At 51.1% G+C, this 27,142-nt stretch overlaps 1 protein-coding gene across 2 annotated transcripts in view; it reads right to left on the bottom strand.

Moving 5' to 3' along the window:
• Positions 1 to 27,142, bottom strand: part of LOC132383993 (pecanex-like protein 3) — a 121,935-nt gene that overhangs the window by 70,692 nt on the left and 24,101 nt on the right. Inside the window, exons 5-13 of one of the 2 annotated variants that reach the window (XM_059955241.1) lie at positions 26,457 to 26,552; positions 22,147 to 23,349; positions 20,777 to 20,906; positions 18,962 to 19,090; positions 18,412 to 18,581; positions 14,495 to 14,591; positions 8,864 to 8,990; positions 2,565 to 2,725; positions 87 to 240 (exon numbers count right to left, since the gene is read on the bottom strand). In XM_059955241.1, the coding sequence (XP_059811224.1) occupies positions 87 to 240; positions 2,565 to 2,725; positions 8,864 to 8,990; positions 14,495 to 14,591; positions 18,412 to 18,581; positions 18,962 to 19,090; positions 20,777 to 20,906; positions 22,147 to 23,349; positions 26,457 to 26,552 (2,267 nt within the window). The remainder of the gene's footprint in view (positions 1 to 86; positions 241 to 2,564; positions 2,726 to 8,863; positions 8,991 to 14,494; positions 14,592 to 18,411; positions 18,582 to 18,961; positions 19,091 to 20,776; positions 20,907 to 22,146; positions 23,350 to 26,456; positions 26,553 to 27,142) is intronic. The other variant, XM_059955242.1, reaches the window with a different exon arrangement.

Here is a 27,142-nt window from a genome sequence, read left to right as displayed (position 1 = left end):
GATTGCCAAGTTACATCGCATGTCTTGGGCAGGGGCAAGGAGGGTCGGAAGCTGGCTCCGGAGTGAACGTCGGGCGCAGGCGTTACCTTGAGCAGCGAGTACTGGCAGCTGGCGATGACGAGGCAGAACTGGAATACCCAGATGTCCCGGAAGAAGCCTTCGAGCAGCAGCATGAAGCCCAGGAAAGCGACCAGCGCTGCCAGGCCGACAGCCACCACGTTCTCAAAGGCCTGCCGGTTTCTGCGAGCAACACAAGACGAGGAGAGTGGGTGAGCGCGCCACGCCGGGGAGTCAGACACGCAAGAGAGTCCGCGGATGCTGGAAATCAGGAGTAAAATACGGACGGTACTGAAGCAACCGCACCCGATGTTTGGACGGGTTAATCGCCGGGCCGAATCGGAAAGGACGGGTACAGGCCAAATCGAGATGGCGGGGACCAGGCCTCAGAGGGCATCGAAGCAACCGAACCCAGTGTTTGCACAATTTAGGCACCGGGCCAGATCGAAAAGGTCAGGGTGTCGGGGCCCGAGGCGAGGGATGGGCTGGTTCAGATCACTGCTCCACTCTGTGTTGAACTAAGGGTCTGTGGACTTCAGTTCACAACACCATTCGCTTGCATGATTTATAGTTTGTGTGATTTGGTTACTTTTCTTTCTGAACGTTGGGTGTTTAAGTGTCTTTTTTTTTTAAATGGGTTGCTTTGAGTTTCCTTGTTTCGTGGCTGCCTGTTAGGAGACGAGTCTCAGGGTTGTATAATAAATACACTTTCAACTTTGAACAAAATGCTGGAGGAACTCAGCAGGTCAGGCAGCATCTATGGAGAGAAACAAACCGTCAGCTTCATGCCTCGGTGGAGGGTCTCGGTCTGAAACGTCGACTGTTTATTCCTCCCCATAGCTGCTGCCTGACCTGCTGAGTTCCGCCAGCGTCTTGTGTGTGTTACGTGTGGGCAGAGGGTCAGGGGGAGGAGAGTGGATGGGAAACGATACAGACAGGGAGCAAAGAGGGTTGAAGCATTGGGAAAGCAGCCGGGGAGCTTAAAATAGACCTGGAATTAAGAAAGTGGTTGTGATCAAGTTCTGAGACCAAACGGTCTCAGATGTTCTTTAGGGAAGGAAATCCCCCATTTTCGCCCAGTCTAGGCCGAAATGTAACTCCAACAAAAAAAAAATGGGACAATGCTGGAAACAGGTCAGGCAGCATCAGAGGACAGCCAATAGAGTCAGAGTTCCACAGCACAGAAAGAGGCCCTTCGGCCCAGATCATCCATACTGACTCATGGCCAGTTGCATAGCAGCAACCCAGCCCTTCTCTACACGTTTGAGCCAATAACGATCGACAGCAGACACCTCAGAGCTCTGGACAGGCAGGCGCCACCAAAGTTGCCCCTAAAACACCTGCCGGCAGGGCAAGCAAATCAATCCTCTCCTGGACAACATCACTGGTACATCGGACTCCTAACACAAGACTTGAGCTCTGTTGGCACAAGGATTTAACCAGGTAGACACAGGAACCATTTCAAAAGCATTCACAACGTTTCCCTGGGAAAGGGTAACAACTTCATCAACTTCTGGGGAATTCCTGGCCTTTTGACTGCTCAAAATCAGGTTTAACATCACCGGCATGTGTCGTGAAATTTGTTAACTTTGCGGCAGCAATACAATGATAATATAGAAAGCTAAAGAAAAAAAGGGGGGGAAAGAAAATAAATGTATCAATTACACTCTGTGTCTGACCGCGGGAGTGTGTGATGGGACGGTGTGGAGGGATTTTCACTCTGTGTCTGACCCCGGGAGTGTGTGATGGGACGGTGTAGAGGGAGCTTCACTCTGTGTCTGACCGCGGGAGTGTGTGATGGGACGGAGTGGAGGGAGTTTCACTCTGTATCTGACCCCGGGAATGTGTGATGGCACGGCGTTGAGGGAGCTTCACTCCGTGTCTGACCCCGGGAGTGGGTGATGGGACAGTGTGGAGGGAGATTCACTCTGTGTCTGACTCCGGGAGTGTGTGATGGGACGGTGTGGAGGGAGTTTCACTATGTGTCTGACCCCGGGAGTGTGTGATGGGACGGTGTGGAGGGAGCTTCACTCTGTGTCTGACCCAGGGAGTGTGTGATGGGACGGTGTGGAGGGAGCTTCACTCTGTGTCTGACCCGGGGAGTCTGTGATGGGACGGTGCGGAGGGAGCTTCACTCTGAGTCTGACCCCGGGAGTGTGTGATGGGACGGTGCGGAGGGAGCTTCACTCTGAGTCTGACCCCGGGAGTGTGTGATGGGATGGTGTGGAGGGAGTTTCACTCTGTCTGACCCCAGGAGTGTGTGATGGGACGGTGTGGAGGGAGCTTCACTCTGTGTCTGATTCCTGGAGTGTGGAGGGAGCTTCACTCTGTGTCTGACCCCGGGAGTGTGTGATGGGACGGTGTGGAAGGAGCTCCACTCCGTGTCTGACCCCAGGAGTGATCATAAACCTAATTCTGATTCTGCGGGGCACGGCAGTGGAGGTGGTTGTGGGGGGTGGTGTGTGGGGGAACGTTGCGGGGTGCTACTGGGACCCAACCCATCTCACCTGTCCAGCAAGGCCAGCAAAGCCAATCGATCGTAGCGAATCCGTGTCCACTTCCAGGGCAGCAGCCAGAACTTGTAATACTGCTTGTTCCTGGTTTTCTCCTCTATCATCAGTGTGTTCTCCTGCGACTCGTGCAGCGATTCCTGGTCCAGAAAATCCAACTGGGAACGTTAAAAAGAAAAGCAGCCATTATCCGATTGAGGCCTTGATTTGCCATTAGGCTTCTGAACAGACCGTGAACCAACCCATGGACACGAGTCACCCAGCAGGTGTACCTGCTTGTTAAATATCTAATCAGCCAGTCACGTGGCAGCAACAAAGCATAAAAGCATGCCGACATGGTCAGGAGATTCAGCTGTTATTCAAACCAAACATCAGAATAGGGATCTAAGTGACTTTGACCGTGGAATGATTGTTGGTGCCAGACAGGGTGGTCTGAGTATCTCAGAAACTGCTGTTACCCTTGGAATTTTTTTCTTTTTTTTTTGCATGTGCAATCTCAAGAGTTTACAGAGAATTGTAATAAAAACATATAGCCAGGGGGCAGCTCAGCGGGTGAAAACACCTTGTTAATGAGGGGGGTCAGAGGAGAATGGTTCAAACTGACAGGAAGGCGGCAGTCACTCAAACAAACATGTTACAACAGTGGTGTGCAGAAGAGCATCTTGGAATGCACAACACACCAAACCTTGAAGTGGCTGGGCTACAGCGTTCGGTGGCCATTTTATTATGTACCTCCACTAATAATGTGGTGTCTGAGTGCATCTTTCTTACTGTAATTTATAGTATCTTTTACGTATCGCGCTCTACTGCCGCTGCAAATCAACGCGTTTGACGACAGTCGTCGGTGATGTCAAACCTGAATCAGACTTTGCCTTCAGCTGTCTGAGAACAGAGAGAAAGAGCGATCTGGCAAATTACCTCGAACTGTTCCCACCCAGTAGTGATGGGATCAAAGCAGGGCTGAAGGGGCTATTTTGCGAGGAGCAGGGGCTGGCTTGGAGATTGGCAGAGAACTGAGTACAGAAGGCTCATGTAATCAAGGTGATTTAGGTGAACAGAGAAACCGATCAGAGTGGGGAAAAAGAGCACCCAATTCCACTGCTGGGATAGTTTGGAGTAAAGGGAAAATTATCGTAACATCTGTCCTCTTCTCTCTTCCCCCCACCTGATCCACTCAGCTCTTCTTACACCCTACCCCAGCACCCTGCTCGTTTCTCCTCTTCCATTCACCCACACTCTCCTCTCATTGGGCCCCCTCTCCTCACTGTCCCCATCTGCCCTTTATTTTTCCAGAAAAACTACAACAAACTCTGCGCAGAAAAATACACAAAATACAAAACCAAGTACTTCTAACAAGGCAGCAAACTAATTCAAATTAAAATATGATTACCACTCTCTATTAAAGTCAATTTGTCGTGGGGGGGGAGGGGGGATCATTTCCAGAAACACCCCACTGTATCCGTAGTGACCGCCATGCTCCCTCTCCAATGCCAGCAGGCACAAATGGCCACCCTGGCCAGACCCAGTGGCAAAGCCACCAGTATCTCCCCCAAGCCACATGTCCTCTTGCATGGAGGCTGAAGTTCAACCTGCACCCGAGGAGTCTTCAGATATTCAAAAAAAGGGGCTGCAGCATTTAAATGTGATACCCTGACTCCTCCCAGAAGTAGAATGGACAAGTTGATGTGTTGTCTATGACCCCATCTGCCCTCACCAGCTCCTTTATTTTGGTTTCATGCTCCACCTTATCAGCTCCTACCACTTGCAGTGGTACTATCCTTCCTACCACTAGCACCTCTACCCATCACTTCCCAGCCTCTGTCACTATCCCCACTCTCCCCTCCTCCACCCGTCCATCACCTCCCAGCCTCTGTCACTATCCCCACTCTCCCCTCCTCCACCCGTCCATCACCTCCCAGCCTCTGTCACTATCCCCACTCTCCCCTCCTCCACCTGTCCATCACCTCCCAGCCTCTGTCACTATCCCCACTCTCCCCTCCTCCACCCGTCCATCACCTCCCAGCCTCTGTCACTATCCCCACTCTCCCCTCCTCCACCCGTCCATCACCTCCCAGCCTCTGTCACTATCCCCACTCTCCCCTCCTCCACCTGTCCATCACATCCCAGCCTCTGTCACTATCCGCACTCTCTCCTCCTCCACCCGTCCATCACATCCCAGCCTGTCACAATCCCCACTCTCTCCTCCTCCACCCGTCCATCACCTCCCAGCCTCTGTCACCATCCCCACTCTCCCCTCCTCCACCCGTCCATCACCTCCCAGCCTCTGTCACTATCCCCACTCTCTCCTCCTCCACCCGTCCATCACATCCCAGCCTCTGTCACCATCCCCACTCTCTCCTCCTCCACCCGTCCATCACCTCCCAGCCTCTGTCACAATCCCCACTCTCTCCTCCTCCACCCGTCCATCATCTCCCAGCCTCTGTCACTATCCCCACTCTCTCCTCCTCCATCTGTCCATCACCTCCCAGCCTCTGTCACTATCCCCACTCTCCCCTCCTCCACCAGTCCATCACCTCCCAGCCTCTGTCACTATCCGCACTCTCCCCTCCATTTGTCCATCACTTCCCAGCCTCTGTCACTATCCCCACTCTCCCCTCCTCCATCTGTCCATCACCTCCCAGCCTCTGTCACTATCCCCACTATACCCTCCTCCACCTGTCCATCACCCCTCCTCACCTGGATCCACTCATCGCCTCCCAGCCTCTGTCACTATTCCCTCTCTCCCCTCCTCCACTCCTCCCCCTCACCTCTTCATACTGCCCATCTCCCTTCTATCTTCTAGTCCAGGTGAAGGGCCTTCACCCAAAACATCAACTGCACACTTTCCTCCACAGACGCTGCCCGACCCACTGAGTTCCTCCAGCAGGTTGCTTGCTGCTCCAGATTTTAACGGCCCCAGATCGCATGTGTTGTCACTGTAAAATTAACCACCCAGCTGACCCAACAAACCTTTCCCGCCCATCGTTCAGAGGGGTGGGGGCAGTTCTTCACTCAGAGGGCAGATGAAACACCCCCACATCCCCAAAACGCCAAGCCCAAAACTACCAAGGCTGTAGGTCACTGGGACACAGGAAAAGCTCAGGGTGGCAGGATCTCACTGGTGGGGTGGCATCAGGAGGTCAACGAGACGAAGTTAGAAAAGCACAGGAGGCGCTGAAAGCTGGAGCACGGCCCAAAAGGGATCGCTGGCCTCATCTCGTGTAACAGTCACTGTGCTCGATTTAGCAACTGGCAGAGAGATGCTCCCTTAATGCACCAAAGACCAGGATTTAGTCCTCAACTCCGGGTGAGGTCTTTGAACATACACCCTCATTGGGTACACTCAAAGCGAAAGGAGGCAGTTCCTTGATTAGTACGGGGGTTAAAGGCACAGGGAAGGAAAGGGGTTGAGAGGGATAATAAAATCAGCCATTACCGAATGGTGGAGCAGACTCGATGGGCCGAGTGGCCCATCATTGGTCTTATACAGCCAAGCGGGGTCTCCTGGGTGTGCCGGTTTTTCCAGCATCCGAAAGACGTGGGTCAGTTGGCCACCGTGAACTGCTCCCAGTGTGTGGGTGAGAGGTAGAACGCGGAGGGAGTTGACAGGACTATCGGAAGAGTAATATGGGAATTATCTAGCATCCGAGTAAATGGGCTGAAGGGCCAGCTTGCCTGCTACATCTTCCTATCGTCGGCCCGACGCGAGTCATGTTACATGCCATATGTGTGAGTACCTGTCCCATGTCACGATCTACACGGTGAGCCCAACGTCACGGCGTACGGAGGACAGGATGAAGGAATAGAGATTTGTCTCGTGTGTCGAAACATGCAGTGAGATGCATCGCTCGTGTCAACGACCCACACGGTCCAAAGGTGTGCTGGGGGCAGCCCACAAGTGTCGCTATGTTCCGTGCCAACACAGCACGCCAACCCTAACTCACATCTTTGGAATGAGCTTCCACACAATCACGGGGAGACAGCGGAGGGAACTGAACAACCTTCTGATCACTGGCGCTAGGATCTACAAGGGCTGGGAGAAGTACATCAGTTCACTTGTCTGTGTTCTGCATCGGCGTTCACCTTCCGCCCCAGGTCTCGATCCAACTTGCCGGGCTGGTGTCAGAGACGGACGGGTGGCAGTGGAGGGGTGAGTGCCACGGCGGAGGGGTAGTGTGGCATCCGCAGAGGGGACACCATGGTACCTGTTGTTCAGTTGTTAAGTCGAGTCTGACTCTTTGTGAGGTTCATAGGGTTCCCATCACAAGATATGGTAATATCTTACTTCCACACAGATACTACCGCTGCCCAGGTTGGGACCTGGCTGGGTTTGAACCCAGGACCTTCTGCCTTCTGGACCTTCTGGACCTTCAGTCCAGTGCTGATGCCACTGCACCACCAGCCAGCCCATGGTACTTATACCCCGGGTATTAATCACCTCAATCTGCCCTCTTGGAGAGGCCAATTCTCCTGATGCCAACACGCATCCTCAGCCAACATCACTTGCAAATGGTCCATCTGCTCAACTCTACAACCATCAGGCTCCTGAGCCAGAGCAGACGACTTCAATCAGTGCTGTGAACTGATTCTACAACCTGCACCCTCACTTTTAAAGCACGCTTTACGATCAGCATCGTCATTTTGTGCCGTGGCGTACGACGTGGGCCATCACCGTCTTATCTGTGACCGTGACCGTTCCTGGCAGACATTTCTACAGAAGTGATTTGCCATAGCCTTCTTCCGGGCAGTGTCCTTACAAGGCAGGTGACCCCCAGACATTATCGACACTCTTCTGGGGCTGACCTCAGTGGTCGCGTAACCTGGACTCGTGATCTGCACCGGCTGCTCATATAACTGTCCACCACCTGCTCCCACAGCTTCACGTTACCCTGATCTGGGGGCCTAAGCAGACGCTACCCCCTGCCCAAAGATGAACTGCCGGCTAGCGGATGGAAGGAGTGCCTCACACCCCCTTTGGTAGAGATGCATCTCCACCTGGCCACTCATTATTCCTACTACTTATGTTCATTTGCAGTTTTTCTTCCTTTGCCATTGGTGTTTGTCAGTCTGTCTGTACGATCCTTTGTAGAATTCTATTGTAATAATCAACAAAAAAAAACACTGGAGAAGCTCAGCAGGTCAGGCAAAATCATGATAATAGGCCTCGGCCTGAAGTGTCAACTATTCATTCTTCTCAAGATGGTGCCTGACCTGCTGAGCTCCTCCAGCTTTTGGTGCTCCATCTGGAGAATCTCTTGGCTTAGCATAAAGCAAGGATTCCCAACCTTTTTTTCAAAATGCCATGGACCAATGTCATTAAGCAAGGTGGCTGTGGACCCCAGGCTGGGAACCCCTGGTGTAAAATCGTGGCTGATGGTCAGCACTGGTTTCATAGGGAAGGGGGCCTGCTTTGGTGCCATCTCTCAGTATGACTACGCACTTCCACAAAAGAGAAGCCCCAGGTTTCCAGCATGTCCTGTTTATTACTTATTGTAATGCCTGCACTGTTTTTGTGCACTTTATGCAGTCATGTGTAGGTCTGTAGTCTAGTGTAGTATTCTCTGTGTTGTTTTTTTACGTAGTACAGTCTAGTTTTTGTACTGTGTCATGTAACACCATGGTCCTGAAACACATTGTCTCATTTTTACTATGTACTGTACCAGCAGATATGGTCGAAATGACAATAAAAATGACTTGACTTGAACTTGTGTTTAAAAGCCTACTGTATTTCCATAAGACCATAAGATATAGGGAGAAGAATTAGGCCATTTGGCCCATCGAGTCTGCTCTGCCATTCCATCATTTTCCCTCTCAGCCCCGATCTCCTGCCTTCTCCCTGTATCCCTTTATGCCCTGCCCAGTCAAGAATCTGTCAACCTCTGCCTTAAATATACATAAAAACTTGGCCTCCACAGCTGCCTGTGGAACGAATTCCACAGACTGACCACCCTCTGGCTAAAGAAATTCCTCTTCATCTCTGTTCAAAAAGGACACCCCTCTTTTCCGAGGCTGTGCCCTCTGGTCTTAGGCTCTCCCACCAAAGGAAACATCCTCTCCATCAAGGCCTTACAACATTTCATAGGTTTCAATGAGCTACTCGAGCCGTCAAAAGCTCGTCATACGGGTTGTGGAGCCCTTGAAAGTGAGATTTGAAGGTTGTTCAGTCAGTTCAGAGCTGAGGTGAGTGAAGCATCATGCTTGGCTCCCAACGACAGTGGACTCTTCGACAAGGTCAAGGAACTCAGGGGCCTGAGCAAGGGTAAAAGCAAACAGAAGACACGGCTTGGTGCTGTTACCTCAGGAATTTCCATTGGGACCCTGCGGACCTGCATTCCCTGCAGTACGACCGGCCGGGGTTGGAGGAGATGTATCCCATCGGGCGCGTCGGCCGAGGTGAAACTGGAAGAGTGGGAATGGTGATCCCTGGATTTCCGACAAAAGGGAGAAAGAGTACAGTCAACAAAACTAGAATCGGTCAAAGTGTCAGAAGCACTCGGGCCCTGCTGTGCTGTGTGTAACACAGAGGGAGTACTGGACCATCAGAGGCGCTGTCTTCAGATGATCCCTAGACTCTCTATAGAACGTAGAACATCACAGCACAGTACAGGTCACAATGGTGTGCCTGCCCCAAGATCAATTTAACCCTTCCCTCCTACGTAACCCTCCATTTTTGTATCAACAGAACACCTGCTTCGGGACACGTTTCAAAATCCCCGTGGTTGCTCGAAGATGGGCAATGGGGCTCCCCAAGGTTCCTGAGCCAAACGATCGTCCCCAGTTATGTGGATCTTGCTGTGTAGCAGTCGCACCCAACCTAGAATGCAACAGCGTTGGCGAACTTCTGGGAATGCCCAAGCATCAATAATGCGCTGGCTCGAACAGTAAGGTGCAGCGCACGAGCACTGCGGGGGAGTGGTTCCCGAACTGCGGGACACCTCCGGAGGGTGCACTGGAGAAACCACTCCAACCGCAGACTGGGGTGGACGAGGGGAAAGGGGACAAAGAAATGGCAGGCCAACCGAGTAGGCATTTTGCAACAGTCTTCACTCTCGACATTAGCAGAATGACAGAGAGAAGAGGAGAATGTGGGGGGGGGGGGGGGCAGGAGTGAGTGTAGTTGCTGTTAGTAAGGAGATGGTGCTTGGGAAGTTGAAAAGCCTGAAGGTAGATAAGTCACTTGGACCGGATGGACTGAAAGAGATTGTGGACATTAGCAATGATAACAGATTCTGAATGGTTGCCGAGGACTGGAAAATTGCAAGTGTTACCCCACTCTTTAAGAAGGGAGAGAGGAAGAAGAAAGAAAATTATAGGATAGTTAGCCTGACTTCAGAGGTTGGAAAGCTGTTGGAGTCTATTATTCAGGGTGAGGATTTGAGGTACTTGGAGGCACGTGACAGAACAGGCCAAAGTCGGCACGGCTTTCTAAAGGGGATATCTTGCCTGACAAACCTGCTGGGATTCTTTGAGGAAATAACAGGCAGGATAGACAAAGGAGAGTCAGTGGGTGTTGTCTATTTGGATTTTCAGAAGGCCTTTGACAAGGTGCCACACATGAGCTGCTTGGTAAATCCCATGGTATTATGGGAAAGGTACCTGCATTGAGTGGCAGGTGGCAAAGAGTGGGAACAAGGGAGCCTTTTCTGCTTGGCTTTCGATGACTAGGGGTGTTCCACAGGGATCAGTATTGGGACCATTTCTTTTTATGTTGTCTGTCAACGATATGGTTGAAGGAATTGATTGTTTAGTGGCCAAGTTTACAGCTGATACGAAGACAGGTGGAAGGCAGGTAGTAGAAAGATAGAAAACCTGCAGCACACTACAGGCCCTTCGGCCCACAATGCTGTGCCGAACATGTACTTGCTTTAGAAATTACCCAGGGTTACCCATAGCCCTCTATTTTTCTAAGCTCCATGTACCTGTCCAGGAGTCTCTTAAAAGACCCTATTGTATCTGCCTCCACCACCGTCACCGGCAGCCCATTCCAAGCACTCACCAGTCTCTGCGTAAAAAACTTACCCCTGACATCTCCTCTGTGACGACTTCCAAGCACCATAAAACTGTGCCCTCTCGGGCTAGCCATTTCAGCCCTGGGGAAAAGCCTCTGACTATCCACACGATCAATGCCTCTCATCATCTTACACACCTCCATCAGGTCACCTCTCGTCCTCCACCGTTCCGAGGAGAAGTGCTGAGGAAACAGGGTGACCGCAGAAGGACGTAGATTGGGGGAAACGGGCAAAGTGGCAGATGGAATATAGTGTATGATCTTGCATGGTCATGCACTTTGATAGAAGGAATAAAGGCGTGGAGTATTTTCTAAATGGGGAGAAAATTCAAAGCTCAAGAGGTACTGAGGGACTTGGGAGTTCTTGTGCGCATTCCCTAAAGATTAACTAGTGGTAAGGAAGGCAAATGCAATCATAGTATTCATCTCAAGAGGACTAGAATACAAAAACAACGACGATTATTGCTAAGGTGTTATAAGGCACTGGTCTGGCTGCATTTGGAGTAGGAAAGCAGTTTTGGCCCCTTATCCAAGGAGGGATGTGTTCGCATTGGAGAGTTCAGAGGAGACCGATCCCAGAAATAAAAGGGTTAACATTACAGGACACTTGACGGCTATGGATCGCTGCTCGGTGCTCGCTGGAGTTTAGAGAAATGGTGGGGGGGTGGGGGAGAGGATTAATCTAATTGAAACACTCAAACATTGAAAGGTGGATATGGAGAAAATGTTTCCTATAATGGAGGGAGTCTAGGCCCAGAGGCAGAGCCCCAGAATTGAAAGATGTCCATTTAGAACAGAGAGGAGGAAAAATTACTGTAGACAGAGGGCGATGGTTCTGTGGAATTCTTTGCTGTGCCACCCAAGTCATTGGGTACTTTTATGGTGGGGATTCACAGGTTCTTGATTAACCAGGGCATCAAAGTTTACGGGGAGAAATCGGGAGAATGGGGTTGAGAGGGAAATGGATCAGCCATGATGAAATGGGGAATCGGACCCAATGGACTGAATGGCCTAGTTCTGTTCCTAGGCTTTAAGACCATAAGACATGCGAGCAGAATCAGGCTATTCAGTCCATCGAGTATGCTTCGCCATCTCATCATAGCTGATCCCAGATCCCCCTAAACCTTGCCTTCTCACCATATCCTTTGATGCCCCAACCAATCAGGAAGTGATCAACTTCCGCCTTAAATATACTCAAAGACTTGGCCTCCACCGCAGTCTTTGGCAGAGCATTCCACAGATTCACTACTCTCTGGCTAAAAATATTCCTACTTAACCTTGTTCTGAAAGGTCGCCCCTCAATTTTGAGGCTGTGCCCTCTGGTTCTAGATACTCCCACCATAGGAAACAGCCCCCCAAGATCCACCCTATTTGGTCCTTTCAACATTCGGTAGGTTTTAATTAGATCAACTGCATTCTTCTAAATTCCAGTGAGTACAGGCCCAAAGCTGCCAAACACTCCTCATATGTTAACCCTATCATTCCCAAAATCATCCTCGTGAACCTCGTCTGTACTCTCTCCAATGACAACATATCCTTTGAGATATGGGACCCAAAACTGTTGACAATACTCCAAGTGTGGCCTGACTAGTGTCTTATAAAGGTTGGGCATTATCTCCTTGCTTTTATATTCTATTCCCTTTAAAATAAATGGCAACATTTCATTTGCCTTCTTTACCACAGACTCAACCTGTAAATTAACCCTCTGGGAGTCTTGCACGAGAACTCCTAAGTCCCTCTGCACCTCTGATGTTTGAACCTTCTCCCCATTTAGTTAACAGTCCGCACTATTGTTCCTTTTACCAAAATGCATCATCGTACATTTCCCTACACTGTATTCCAACTGCCACTTCTTTCCTATTCTTCCAGCTCCTGCTGCAATCGCAATGCTAGCTCAGCACTATCTACCCCTCCACCTATCCACAAACTTTGCACAAAGCCATCAATTCCATTATCTAAATCACTGACAATGTGAAAAGTAGCGGTCCCAATACTGACCCCTGAGGAACACCACTAGTCACCAGCAGCCAACCAGAAAAGGCCCACTTTTATTCTCACTTACTGCCTCCTGCCTGTCAGCCATTCCTCTATCCGTGCCAGCATCTTTCCTGTAACACCATGGGATTTTATCTTGTTAAGCAGCCTTCTGAAAATCCAAGTAAATGAAATCCATGGCCTCTCCTTTGTCCACCCTGCTTGTTACTTCCTCGAAGAACTCTAACAGATTTGTCAGGCAAGATTTCCCCATACAGACTTTGATTTATTTTATCATTGGTCTCCAAGTACTTCGAAACCTCATCCCTAATAATAGACTCCAACACTTTCCCAACCACTGAGGTTAGGCTAACTGGCCTATAATTTCCTTTCCTCCCTTCTTAAGGAGTGGAGTGACATTTGCAATCCTCCATTCCTCTGGGACCATGCCAGAATCAGGTGATTCCTGAAAGATCATGACCAATGCATCCATTATCTCTTCAGCAACCTCTCTCAGGACTCCGGGATGTAGTCCATCTGGCCCAGGTGACTTATCCACATTACAACATTAGAGTTTGCCTAGCACTTTTCCCCTTTGTAATAGCAATGGCGCTCACTCCTTCTCACTGACACTCACGGACCTCTGGCAGACTCCTAGTGTCTTCCACAGAAACGACAGACGCAAATTACCCATTAAGTTCATCTGCATGTAATATGACCCTGTTTCAAGCCTATTTGATTTTCCAGTTTTGATTTTATATATGTTGAGAGGATCGGAATTGACGACACTGATGATTCTGTATTTTTGTGAGACATTATAAACAGCCTTTTTTTTTTCTTTTTTCCTTTTTTTTTCTTATTAGCTATTAGATCATTAGATTAGTTTTTTTTTGCATTTTTTTTCTTTTTCGTTTTTTTTAATTACATATTATGATATACCTAGATTTGCCTTGTTTATTTATATATTGTATCGTCTATGATTTGGGAATACTCATTTATACTGTAATCATTGCTTATGTATTCTTTCATGTGCAGTTGAAATGTGTATGTTTGTAATCCCATTATCTATGTATCAATTGTATTTTATTGATATTAATAACAATAATAAAAAGATTGAAAAAGAAAGAAAGATCATCTGCCATTTCTTTGACCCTATTACTACCTCAGCAGCATAATTTTCCAGTGGTCCAATATCAATTCTCACTCCTCTTTATATAACTGAAAAAATTTCAGTATCCTGCTTCATATTATTGGCTAGTCTACCCTCATATTCCATCTTTTTCCTTTTTATAGCTTTTTTAGTTGCCTTTTGCTGTATTTTAAAAGCTCCCCAATCATCCAACAATACAGTATGTAAATGTATCTGTTAAATAAATTCGGCTCTTGTCGTTTGTGTCGGAAGAAATGGCGCCAGGTTCTTTCCACAGGTGGGAAGTGGGAAAAGCCAGGCTCGTCTGAAAACTGATTTAACGTGAAACGGGGACACCCTTTTTCCCCTGGGGGTTGGGGGATATTATCGGGTGATCGGATAACCGGATTATCGGTGTGTCGGATTATCGGGTGAATAAGCCGTTGCAAGTCTGAATCTTTACTGATGCTTTGCTCCACGCTTGAGTGCTCAGTGGAAGGTGCCGATGCTTTTTTGCTGGTGGGGGTGGAGGGGGAGAATCGTTGTTCTGCTGCTGCTTTGGGGTTTTAGTATTTTAACTGTCGTCATTCTTTGGGGCAATCCTCTATTTTTGTGGATGTTTGTGAAGAAAAAGAATTTCAGGATGTACATTGCATACATTTCTCTGACATTAAATGTACCTATTGAACACCATCGAGTGAAAATAGTAATGAATCAGCACCGGAACATTTTACACTGATGGGGTCGTAGGGAGCACGTACACAGGGGGCAGGTAAACCGAGTGGGGGAGGAGCGCGGGTGCCTGGGTCAACTTGCCATGCATTGTTATTGACGTGCTCCAGGCTCACTTGCTGACCCACTGGATTCTCGTAGCCCCCTCCTGTCGGGCCAAACGTGTAGGACCTGCGGACACCTGTGGGAGGGGGAAGAAAAGAAAAAGAGAAGTTAGGTATGAGGTAAAAAAAAAACTTTGCCAGGTGGGCGAGTACAAAGGATCGAAAGGATAGTCTTAATTTATTTAGAGATATAGATTGGTAACAGACCTCCCCGGCCCGGTGACCCTGTGCTGCCTAATTACACCCGTGCCACCAATTAACCCACTAACCGGTAGGTCTTGGAACATGGGGGGAAACCCTTGCGGTTACAGGGAGCAGCAGGAACCAAACCCGGCTGGCTGGTGCCGCCAAGCGTAACGCCAACCTCTACGCTACCGTGTCACCGGTAAAATTAACGCAAGTAGAGGAGGTGGCTCCTCCTCTTCGATCGCGTTTCCTTCCCATTCTGATGCACAGCGGGAGGCACCAAATAGAATGGCCGCTGAGCGGGTGTGGTCCCGACGGTAGACGCTGAGGTGTTTTCATTGGAGGGAAAATGCTGAAAGCTGAGTCATGGTTTCAAGTCAAGTCAACTTTTATTGTCATTTCGACCATAACTGCTGGTACAGTGCACAGTAAAAATGAGACAATGTTTTTCAGGACCATGGTTTACATGACATAGTACAAAAACTAGACTGAACTATGTAATAAAAAAAACAGAGAAAGCTATACTAGACTACAGACCTACACTGGACTGCATAAAGTGCACAAAACATTGCAGGCATTACAATAAATAATAAACAGGACAATAGGGCAAGGTGTCAGTCCAGGCTTCGGGTATTGAGGAGTCTGATAGCTTGGGGGAAGAAACTGCTATATAGTCTGGTCGTAAGAGCCCGAATGCTTTGGAGCCTTTTCCCAGATGGCAGGAGGGAGAAGAGATTATATGAGGGGTGCATGGGGTCCTTCATAATGCTGTTTGTTTTGCGGATGCAGCGTGTAGTGTAAAGCTCCATGATGGCGGGAAGAGAGACCCCGATGATCTTCTCAGCTGACCTCACTATCCGCTGCAGGGTCTTGTGATCCGAGACGGTGCAATTTCCGAACCAGGCAGTGATGCAGCTGCTCAGGATGCTCTCAATACAACCCTTGTAGAATGTGACGAGAATGGGGGGGGGGGGGGGGGGGGAGAGATAGACTTTCAGGGTAAAGTCAGCTTAGAAATTTCTTCTCACATAAGGTATGGAGTTTTCCCTGCTTCAGGGATTGCGGAGACTGGATTTTAAGAATTATTTAAAATGGAGGTAGATAATCCACGAACTTGAGGGCTCAGGGGCCTGGCTAAATTTGGGCAGGGGGGCCTACTCCTGCTCCTGTTCTCTTGCGTTCTTCTGTCGGACAGCACCCCCCCACCCTTTAGGGAGTCCATCGCGGAAACTAGATTGCATTGCCTCCAAGAGAATTAAATCCTTCCCCATGGGAAGGAGATGGAAATCGCATGGAGTATTCCCAGAGGTCTTGCCAAAGCAGTGCATATTTAGATTAGGAGACACAAAGTACACTGCAGAAGTCAACACGCACAAACAAGCTGGATGAACTCAGCAGGTCTCGGCCCAAAACGTTGACTGTTCATTTCAACAGATGAAATGCCCGGCCTGCTGAGTTCATCCAGCTTGCTTGTACATATTTAGATTAGTTGCTCACACAGACAGAGAAATGCATCGTTTACATCAGCAACTGGCCCAGCACGAGGATGTGCCGGGGGCAGCCTGCAAGTGGGAGGAAACCCACACGGTCAAGGTGAGAACATACAAACTCCTTACAGACAGCGGCAGGAATTGAACACCGACCCGCAATCACTAGCGTTGCAAGAGCCTGATTAGGCTCGTGCAAATGTGGGAGAGTCTGAGACCAGAGGACATCGCCTCAGAACAGAGGGGCGCCCTTTCGAACAGAGATCAGGAGCACTTTCTTTAGCCAGAGGGTGGTGAATCTGAGGAATTCATTGTCACAGATGGTTGTGAAGGCCAAGTCTTTACATAGTGTACACTGAAGGCAAGGATTGATAGATTCTTGATTGGCCAGGGCATGAAGTGATACGAGGAGAGGCAGGGAGGAAAATGGATCAGCCATGACTCAATTCTGTTCCTAATTTCATGGTTTTAAGGTATTAGATTAACGAGCTTGGCACAACATTGTGGGCTGAAGGGCCTGTTCCTGTGCTTTAATGTCTTAAGTTCAAAGTTCAACATTCAACAAGTTCACTGACAGAGGAACCAGAAGTGGAGAGAGAGCAATTTTGAGATCCTGGGTGTCAACATCCCCAAGGATCTAACCTGGACCCAACAGATCGATGCAGCTACAAAGATGGCAAAATAACAGCTATATTTCATTAGGCGTTTGAGGAGATCTGGCATGTCACCAGAGATACTCGCAAACTGATACTGGTACTGATTGTGTATGATCAACCATGATCACAGTAAATGGTGGTGCTGGCCAGAAGGGCCGAATGGCCTATGTCTGCTCCTACTGTCTATTGTCAAATTTTAACTGGCTTCACTCAATAGGCTCCATCACGGGCACTAGAAACAAAGAAAACCTACAGCCCAATACAAGCCCTTCGGCCCACAAAGCTGTGCCGAACATGTCCCTACATTAGAGCTACCTGGGTTCACTCATAGGCACCCATTAGTCTCGTGAGACAATGGATTTGCGCCTTGCAAAGTTTCCAGGGCGGAGGCCTGGGCAGGATTGTATGGGAGACTGGCAGTTGCCCATGTTGCAAGTCTCCCCTCTCCACGCCACCGATGTTGTCCAAGGGAAGGGCACTAGGACCCAAGCAGCTTGGTACCGGTGTCGTCGCAGAGCAATGTGTGGTTAAGTGCCTTGCTCAAGGACACAAACATGCTGCCTCAGCTGAGGCTCGAACCAGCAACCTGCAGATCACTAGGCCAATGCCTTATCCACTAGGCCACGTGCCCACACAACATAGCCCATAGCCCTCTATTTTTCTAAGTTCCACGTAGCCATCCAGGAGTCTCTTAAAAGACCCTATCGTTTCCGCCTGCACCACCGCCACCGGCAGCCCAGTCCATGCCCTCACCACTCTGCGTAAAAAACACCCCTGACATCTCCTCTGTACCTACTTCCAAGCACCTTAAACCTGTGCCCTCTCGTGCTAGCCATTTCAGCCCTGAGAAAAAGCCTCTGACTATCCGCACGATCAATGCCTCTCATCATCTTACACACCTCTATCAGGTCACCTCTCATCCTCCGTCGTTCCGAGGAGAAAAGGCCGAGTTAACTCAACCTATTCTCATAAGGCCAATCCAGGCAACATCCTTGTAAGTCTAGCCTCCATTGTACCCAGGACATCTTCAAGGAACTATGCTTCAGAAAGGTAGTGTCCACCACCCAGGACCCTTTTCACTGTTACCCTCAGGGAGAAGGTAACAGGAGACAAAAGGCACACATTCAGCAATTCAAGAACAGCTTCTTCCCCTCTGCCACTCAATTCCTCAACGGACGTTAGAAACATAGAAAATAGGTGAAATAGGCCATTCAGCCCTTCGAGCCTGAACCGCCATTCGGTATGATCATGGCTGATCATCCAACTCAGAACCCTGTACCTGCCTTCTCTCCATACCCCGATTCCTTTAGCCACAAGGGCCATACCCAACTTCCCTCAGCCACAAGGGCCATATCTAACTTGCATCCATAAACACTACCTCACTACTTTCTTGCAATCCATATTTAATTTATTTAATACACATTTAACGTAATTCAGTTTTTATTACACATTGTACTGCTGCGGCAAAAACAACAGATTTCACGACACCTGCCGGTGATATTAAACCCGATTCTGAAGAGCTGAGGATCGAACCCACCGAGTACAGTAACAAGTTGGAGGGTACTCACCAGCTTCGTCGTAGAAGTAGTGGATGGCCCCCTCTGAGGTGTCGTCGAAGTTGGAAGCCTCGTGCACGGGGCCCCGCGGTAACAGCAGTGAGCTGGCAAAGTGCAGGGCTGCCGGAAGCCCGTGGGCGCGGGACTGGGAGGCTGCGCGGTTCCGCTGGATGTCCTGCAGGCTGCGTGGAAGAAGACAGCAGCACATGGGGCTCGCGTGTTATCCCGAGGCTCCTCGGGAGGAGCGGGACCGGGTATAAACTTCATTCCCCCCCCCTTTTCTCTACCCTCCCCAGTAGTGAGCACACTACCTTCACCCAGCATCGCCCGGAGATTTCATACAAGTTGCAAAACGAAATTGCGGCCCATTGACGACCAGAGGGAAGTCACAGTGGTCAGGAATTGGATGCCGAGTTGGACTCTGTGGCTCAGAAGAGGGAAAGGTGGTGAAGGGGCAAGCTGCGGTGGGTGGGAGGGGGAGCAGACAGGAGTTTCTGTGGACGAGAACAAGGTTTCTGGGTGGTATGTTCTCCCGGACCCTGGCACCCAGGAAGCATCTCACCTTCTTAAGTGGGTGAGCAGCCAGAGGTCGGGGTCCATTTTGGTGCCGATGACGTAGTCAGGCAGACGGACAAGTTCCTGCGAAGTGAGTTCAGGGCTGTGATCCCAGGATTGCCACCTGTGCCACATGCTAGTGGGGCCAGAAGTAGGAAAATCATACAGTTTAACACATGGCTGAGGAGTTGGTGTAGGAGGGAGGGCTTCAGATTTTCGGATCATTGGGCTCTCAAGTCAAGTCACTTTTATTGTCATTTCAACCATAACTGCTGGTACGGTACACAGTAAAAATGAGACATTCTAGGGTAGGTGGGGCGCAAGGAGGGGGGACATATCCTAGCAGGAAGGTTTGTTAATGCAGCCCTGACAGTGGGGTTAAACTGGAGCTGCAGGGAGTTGGGAATCAGAGCCAGAACAGATAGCGGAGGGGTTGTGGTGACAGACGTTGTCAAGACCTCAGACAAAGTCAGGAATCAAAAAATTGAGCGTGGAGCGATTAATGTCATGAGCTGTGGATACTTCAATGCAAGGAATATTGCAGGAAACGCAGATGATCTCAGCATGCAGATTTGTGACACTGTAGCCATTAGTGAGACCCGGCCGCAGGAGGGGCAGGACTGCCAGCTCAGTATTCTGGGGCTTGGTTGCCTCAGGGATGATAGAGTGGGAGGGATTAAAGGGGCATTACTCGTCAGGGATAATGTCTTGGCAGCACTCAGTCAGGACAGACTAGAGAATTCATCTAGTGAGGCTTTATAAGTGGAACTGAGGAATGAGAGAGATACGAATACGTTGATAGACCACCCAACAGACCATGGGAGTTAGAGGAACAAACTTGCGAAGAAACATAAGATTGTGATTGTAGGTGATTTCAGCTTTGCACTATTGACTGGGACCCCCACAATGTAAAAGGGCTGGATGGGAAAGAGTTTGTCAGATGTGATCAGGACAGTTTCCTTAATCGGTACCTACAAGTCCCCAATGAGAGAGTGTGCACTATCTGCTATTCCTCATACGGTCCAGATTCTAACACGTGTAGTTTCTTGCATCCTTAAGGCTGATTTATACTTCTGCGTAGTGGCCTACGCTGCAGCCTTCGTGAGCAGCCTGCGCCGTTGTGAACATTTATACCTGTGCGTTGGTGTGTCTGCGTCTCTCTGCAATTCACTGCCAAAACGCTAGTTGGCGGTGGGGTTTCTATGCCACTGTGTAGAGTTTCTTCGTGAACTTCAAAGAATGGCGACTGAGTGCATCAAGTTGGAGTTGGAGATAATAAATGTTGAACAAGGGTTACTTTTAGTGAAATTACTACAACGCAGAAGAGAGAGAAGACGTCGGAGGAGATGGTGTGTGCAGCCATTGAACGGATCGAGGCAGGAGGAGGGTTGAATTTTCTGTGCTTGTCCGGCCACCGAGAGACACGGACGAAGAAATGCGTTTCAAATATTTTTGGATGCCTGCAGATAGATTTGACAATCTGGTTTGTCGTCTCCAACCATTTATTTCACATCAGTGTATGCGCAGTATGCCTAGAGACAGGAGGAAATGCAATGCTACCGAGCGGACCAATCAGTTGTTGCGGTCTGCGTCGCCGCGACGCGCAGTTACATCTTTGGAGAGGTGTGCGTCAGGCTATAGTGTAGGGTAGGGCATAGGGTACATTGTGCGTTACACGGCTACGCTGTATATACAGCGTTCATTTGACGTAGAAGTATAAATCAGCCTTAACACGTGTTCCCAGCACCTCCTGCACTTTCCCCACAGTGCCGCTCGTTCTGTGTCACCCTCTTCCCGCAGGCCCCTCCCTGTGCTGCCCTACCTCGGCGGGGAGCCCATGATGGAGGGCGGAGGTGTGGGGTTGCTGCCAGCGTTATGCCGCCGCCTCATCGCCTGCGTCCGCTTGATGCTGCTGCTGAGCTCCCGCTTTCCCGCGTCGTCAGGGGCGGCAGCTGAAAGCCAGAAGGGTGGCAAGCCGTCACCACGTGCAGAGCTACCCCGAACAACCCACCCTACCCTCCGCCCACTGGAGGCCGACACGGCCGCCGTTGAGACTTCTCGTCCGTAGCGTTCTGAGTTTGGCCAACAACGGCCCTCTGACGTTGCCGCAGTCCCATTCCCACAATGCCGTGCTCCTGCAGGCTCCCCTTATAGAATCATCAGGAACGACAGCACAGCATCCAGTACCCAGACCACAGCCCCTCATACCCCTCCCACCCACCTACTTATCCTAATTTCTCTTAAGCGTTGGAATCAGTCCCGTATCCAGCACTTGCACTGGCAGCTTGCTCCACACGTAGGGCTCTCGGTCCCAGTAACTTTGGTATTAACTGTTCAGGCTAACAAAATGGCTTCACTGTAATGTTGTTCAATGCTGTAATGGGTTCCTGTGTCTGGAATGATTGGGTTATGACGGCAGATAAGGGGGTTACTAACCAATGGAGAGTTGCTGTGCTATCTTGTATGTGTGAGCTGAGCGGGAGTTTGCGGTCTTTTCCGGGAGGCGAGCGAGGAGGACGGATGAGTGAGGAGCGGACAGCGGTTCCAGGGCGACGGATACTGGACGTCGGCGGTTCGGACGGTGGCCGAAGGCTCAGAAGGTCTTTGTGGATGGAACTGGAGGCGTGAGCTCCACCGTATTAAAATATTATGTGCACAAACTGATAAACTTACTGATTTGGCACCTTTAGGTTATCTGTTTCTACTAACCCATCACTGAGAAATAACTATAAAGTTGCAATTATTTACTGTCCTTTGGTGTATTGTCTGGTATTTGTGTTGTATGTGTGTACGGGGTGGGGGGGGGTATTGCACCGTTGGCGGGGCGACAGAGGTTCACCCTAGATGAACGGGGGTAAATTGGGGGCATGGATGCCACACATACAAACACACACACACACACACACACACACACACACACACTCACTCTCACACTCACTCAGTGAAGAGGTTCCCCCTCAGGTTTCTCTTAAATATCTCTCCCCCCCCCCCCCCCCGGCCCCATGTCTCATTCTATCCACCATCCCCTAACACAACCCCGTCACCGGACACTGCACCCCATCGACCTGCCGAGAGCCCCGACCACTCCCGTCACAAGACTCTATGGCCTTCACTATTCCCACCGAGACCAAGGCAACCCACCTCTGGACACCGCGGACCCCAAGCAGAACCTGGGCCTGCCCGTCGACCTACCTCCTCCGATGGCCCCCTCGCTGGTGAGGGCGGCCGCCCAGCTGGCTGGGCTGACCGAGTGTCCCCAGGAGCTGCTGATGGACTCCAGCCGCTGGGCGAGGCGCTCTCGGCCCCTCGGTTCGCCCTCCCGCGCCTCCAGGTCCGACTTGGAGGCGGTCAGGACGCGGACACCGCCAGGCAGCTGCTCACCCGCCCCTCCTCCTCCTCCCCCGCCCGCCCCAGAGATGTGGGCCAGCGGAGAGGGCATAGGGGTGGATTCGCGCTCGGGGCGCCGGCTCCTGCGGCGGGCAGCCGTGCTGGCGGTGGGCGGGGAGCAGGAAGGGGAGGTGGCGGTAGAAGAGCTGGACGAGCTGCTGTAGCGGGGCTGTGAGCGCAGACTGGAGGCGTCGCTGGGCTCGCTAGAGTCCTCGTCCTCCGAAGAGCCCCCGGCGAAAGACCGGGGCGGCGGGCCACGCTCAAACACCCCAACCCGGCCCCTCCTCCGCCGGCCACTGGGCTTCTTCCCGGCTGGGCCCCGCCGCCTCACTAGCCGCAGGTCCTTGGGCCTCACCGACTGCTCGGCATCCTGCGAGGGGGACAGCCTGCCCTCCAGCCAGGAGGAGGTGAGAGGGTCCAGGGCCCCGGGGAAGGGCGAGGCGGCGACGGTGGTCTCCCCGGGATCGGGCGTGGGGGCCAGCTCGCTGTCGGACAAGTCGGTGTCGCTTCCCACCTTCCCCGCCAGGGCCCGGGGTGCCCCGGCATCGCCCCCACCAGCCCCAGGCGCCGGGGTGGGGCTCTCTAGGCGGGTGGAGCCGGTCTTCTCGCTGAGGCAGCTGTCGGTGGAGCCGGCTGCCTTGGCGGGGCTCCGGGCTTCCTGGCCGCCCCGCCCCGTCTCGTCGTCCACGCCACCAGGCCGCCGCAGAAGCAGGGGGCCGAGCAGGGCCTCGCACAGGCTCTGGGGCTCGCTGGGGTGCCAACCCCCCAGCTGGTCAAGCAGCCCGAAGGGCAGGGCGTGGAGGCCGCAGGCCTGGGCGGCCGGCCGCTGAGGGGGAGGGCCGGCCGGCACCGGGGTCAGAGGCGGCAGGGGGGACGGGGCGGGCTCCAGCCCGGCGCAGAACTGCAGCACCGTCTGGGTGGGCAGCGGCGGCAGCCTTTTGGCCACAGGGCACGTGTCCAGCTGGCAGGCCTCGGGCAGCATCAGGCACTCCTTGGTCGTCTGCGCGTCTGAAACGACAAGGAAATCAAGAGAAAAGTTCGACAGCCTCCCAATCAGATTACTTCCGTTTGCGTCAACCAGCCGTTTCTCAGGGACGCTGCATGGAAGTCGTACGCCTTCAGGGTTCGGAGGTTCTGCAACCCTGCGGACGAGCCAATTCCATGCCAGAGCTGCAGGAGAAACCGGCTGTCAGAGGCCCCCGTTGCTCAAATCCCTCTTTCTCTCAACAGCGGGGGAGAGCTTGCTGCTGATTTTCGAGTCTGAGAACTCGGTATAAAGGTGGCGTGGCAGCTTTAACATCGCAATCGGCAAACTGCTTTACTTTGTTGGTCTCCACTCTCGCTGTGGGAAGGGTGGCAACCTCTCTGTCTCCAGGTTTCGGACATCCGCAGACACTTTGGTGTCGTTTGGACTTCCAGTCTGAGGAGGAACATGCTCCCAATCTAACGGGGAGAGTCAGAGCAGGTTTACTAGAATCCTCCCAGGAATGAAAGGGTTAACATATGAGGGGAATTTGATGGCTCTGGGCCTGTACTCACTTGCAATGAGAGGGGATCTCATTGAAACCTATCAAATATTGAAAAGCCGAGATAGAGTGGATGTGGAGAGGAGGTTTCCTATAGCGGGGGAATCCGGGACCAGAGGACACAGATAGAGTGGATGTGGAGAGGAAGTTCCCTGTAGTGGGGGAGTCTAGGACCAGAGGACACAGATAGAGTGGATGTGGAGAGGAGGTTTCCTGTAGTGGGGGAGTCTAGGACCAGAGAACACAGATAGAGTGGATGTGGAGAGGATGTATCCTATAGTGGGGGAGTCTAGGACTAGAGGACACAGATAGAGTGGATGTGGAGAGGATGTTTCCTATAGTGGGGGAGTCTAGGACCAGAGGACACAGAGTGGACGTGGGGAGGATGTTTCCTATAGTGGGAGAGTCTAGGACCAGAGGACACAGAGTGGATGTGGAGAGAATGTTTCCTATTGTAGGGGTATCTAGGACCAGAGGACACAGATAGAGTGGATGTGGAGAGGATGTTTCCTATAGTGCGGTGAGTCTAGGACCAGAGGAGACAGATAAGAGTGGATGTGGAGAGGATGTTTCCTATAGTGGGGGAGTCTAGGACCAGAGGAGACAGATAGAGTGGATGTGGAGAGGAGGTTTCCTATAGTGGGGGAGTCTAGGACCAGAGGACACAGAGTGGATGTGGGGAGGATGTTTCCTATAGTGGGGGAGTCTAGGACCAGAGGACACAGATAGAGTGGATGTGGAGAGGAGGTTTCCTGTAGTGGGGGAGTCTAGGACCAGAGGACACAGAGTGGATGTGGGGAGGATGTTTCCTATAGTGGGAGAGTCTAGGACCAGAGGAGACAGATAGAGTGGATGTGGAGAGGATGTTTCCTATAGTGGGGGAGTCTAGGACCAGAGGACACAGTTAGAGTGGATGTGGAGAGGAGGTTTCCTTTAGTGGGGGAGTCTAGAACCAGAGGACACAGAGTGGATGTGGGGAGGATGTTTCCTATAGTGGGAGAGTCTAGGACCAGAGGACACAGAATGGACGTGGAGAGGATGTTTCCTATCGTGGGGGTATCTAGGACCAGAGGACACAGATAGAGCGGATGTGGAGAGGATGTTTCCTATACGGGGAGTCTAGGACCAGAGGAGACAGATAGAGTGGTTGTGGAGAAGATGTTTCCTATAGTGGGGGAGTCTAGGACCAGAGGACACAGATAGAGTGGATGTGGAGAGGATGTTTCCTATACGGGGAGTCTAGGACCAGAGGAGACAGATAGAGTGGTTGTGGAGAAGATGTTTCCTATAGTGGGGGAGTCTAGGACCAGAGGACACAGAGTGGATGTGGGGAGGATGTTTCCTATCGTGGGGGTATCTAGGACCAGAGGACACAGATAGAGTGGATGTGGAGAGGATGTTTCCTATATTGGGGGAGTCTAGGACCAGAGGACACAGATAGAGTGGATGTGGAGAGGATGTTTCCAATAGTGGGGGAGTCTAGGACCAGAGGACACAGATAGAGTGGATGTGGAGAGGATGTTTCCTATAGTGGGAGAGTCTAGGACCAGAGGACACAGATAGAGTGGATGTGGGGAGGATGTTTCCTATCCTGGGGGAGTCTAGGACCACAGAGAGAGTGGATGTGGAGAGGATGTTTCCTGTAGTGGGGGAGTCCAGGAACAGAGGACACAGATAGACTGGATGTGGGGAGGATGTTTCCTATAGTGGGGGAGTCTAGGACCAGAGGATACAGATAGAGTAGATGTGGAGAGGATGTTTCCTGTAGTGGGGGGAGTCTAGGACCAGAGGACATAGAGTGGATGTGGGGAGGATGTTTCCTGTCGTGGGGGAGTCTAGGACCAGAGGATACAGAGTGGATGTGGGAAAGATGTTTCCTGTAGTGAGGGAGTCTAGGACCAGAGGACACCGACAGAGTGGATGTGGAGAGGATGTTTCCTGCGGTGGGGGATTCTAGGACCAGAGGACACAGATAGAGTGGATGTGGTGAGGATGGTTCCTGTCGTGGGGGAGTCTAGGAATAGAAGGCACAGTCTCTAGGACATAGATGAATTGGAATTTCTTTAGCCAGAGGGTGGGGGAACCTGTGGAATTCATCGCCACAGACGGCTGTGGGCGCCAAGATGTTGGGAATATTTAAAGCAAAGGTTGACACGGTCTTGATTAGTAAGGCAAAGGGATTGAGAGGGAAAATAAAATCAGCCATATTGGAATGCGGATTAGGCCCAACGGGCTAAATGTTCTAATTCTGTTCCTATGTATTACATCCATTGGGGTGACTCAAGACTCAAGTTCACTCATCACATGTACATTGAAACATTTAATGAAGTGCGCCATTTGCATTCACAGCCAACACACCCAATGGTGTGCTGGGGGCAGCCCGTAAGTGTCGCTCAACATTCCGTACCCGTGATGCTTGGCAGAGCAACGGAAAGCAACGGAACAGTAGCAAAAACGAGCCCCCGTCCCTCCCTCCCACCCAAATGCACCACCATTCAACCCAGGACGGACCCCCCCCCCCCCCCCCCCCCCCGACTACCACGGCCAACACGGCCGGAACAAACCCGGTCGGCGGAGGGGCTGGCTCACCTGCCGGGTCCAACGCGTTCAGCTTCAGTAACTCCCTGTCGGCCGAAGTGACAATGACGTTTTTGCTGCCCTGTTCGCGGACCAGGTCTCTGATACCTGTTGGGGACGCGGGAAACGGGAGTTAGTGAGCAGGGAAGAGCAGACATAAAACAGGCCCCAGAGACAAACACACAGAGGGTACCCGACTGGCGACAGCAGAGAACTGAATGAGGCCTTCTTTCAAGCAAAGAACTTTACCTCAACACGGCTAAGGTAGGGGGCTGTATATCCTCTCGCGCTAACACTGGACAACAAATTTTCCTCAGAAGAGTTGCTCCCTCTGAATTTTTTTTTTGTTTACGATAGACCACTTGAAACTGAACACAAATATAATTTCAGACTACTCGTATCACGTAGGGATTTGGAGAAACAAGAAATTAACTTTTATTGGATGTAATGCGCTTAATTGCATAATGGTGCGGATCCTTTGCAAGAGTTCACCTAAGCTAAAACCGTTTGGTTGATGATTTTCATTTGGACTCAGTGTCTGAGGCTTCTCAGCCAAGTGTCCAAGGATAATCAGCCAGCACTGAATTTGACCGCAGCGTCCCGACGAAACTTTTCACCATGCTCGTTGCTGACAGCGCCAAGTTTGGCAGGGATGAATGTATAAATTGGAAGGCAGAAAATGGATCTTTTAGTGACAT

Source organism: Hypanus sabinus, chromosome 31 (assembly GCF_030144855.1).
Source record: "Hypanus sabinus isolate sHypSab1 chromosome 31, sHypSab1.hap1, whole genome shotgun sequence".
NCBI lineage: Eukaryota > Metazoa > Chordata > Chondrichthyes > Myliobatiformes > Dasyatidae > Hypanus > Hypanus sabinus.
The sequence above is the reverse complement of the archived record's forward strand: the minus strand, read 5'-3'. Positions and strand labels throughout refer to the sequence as shown.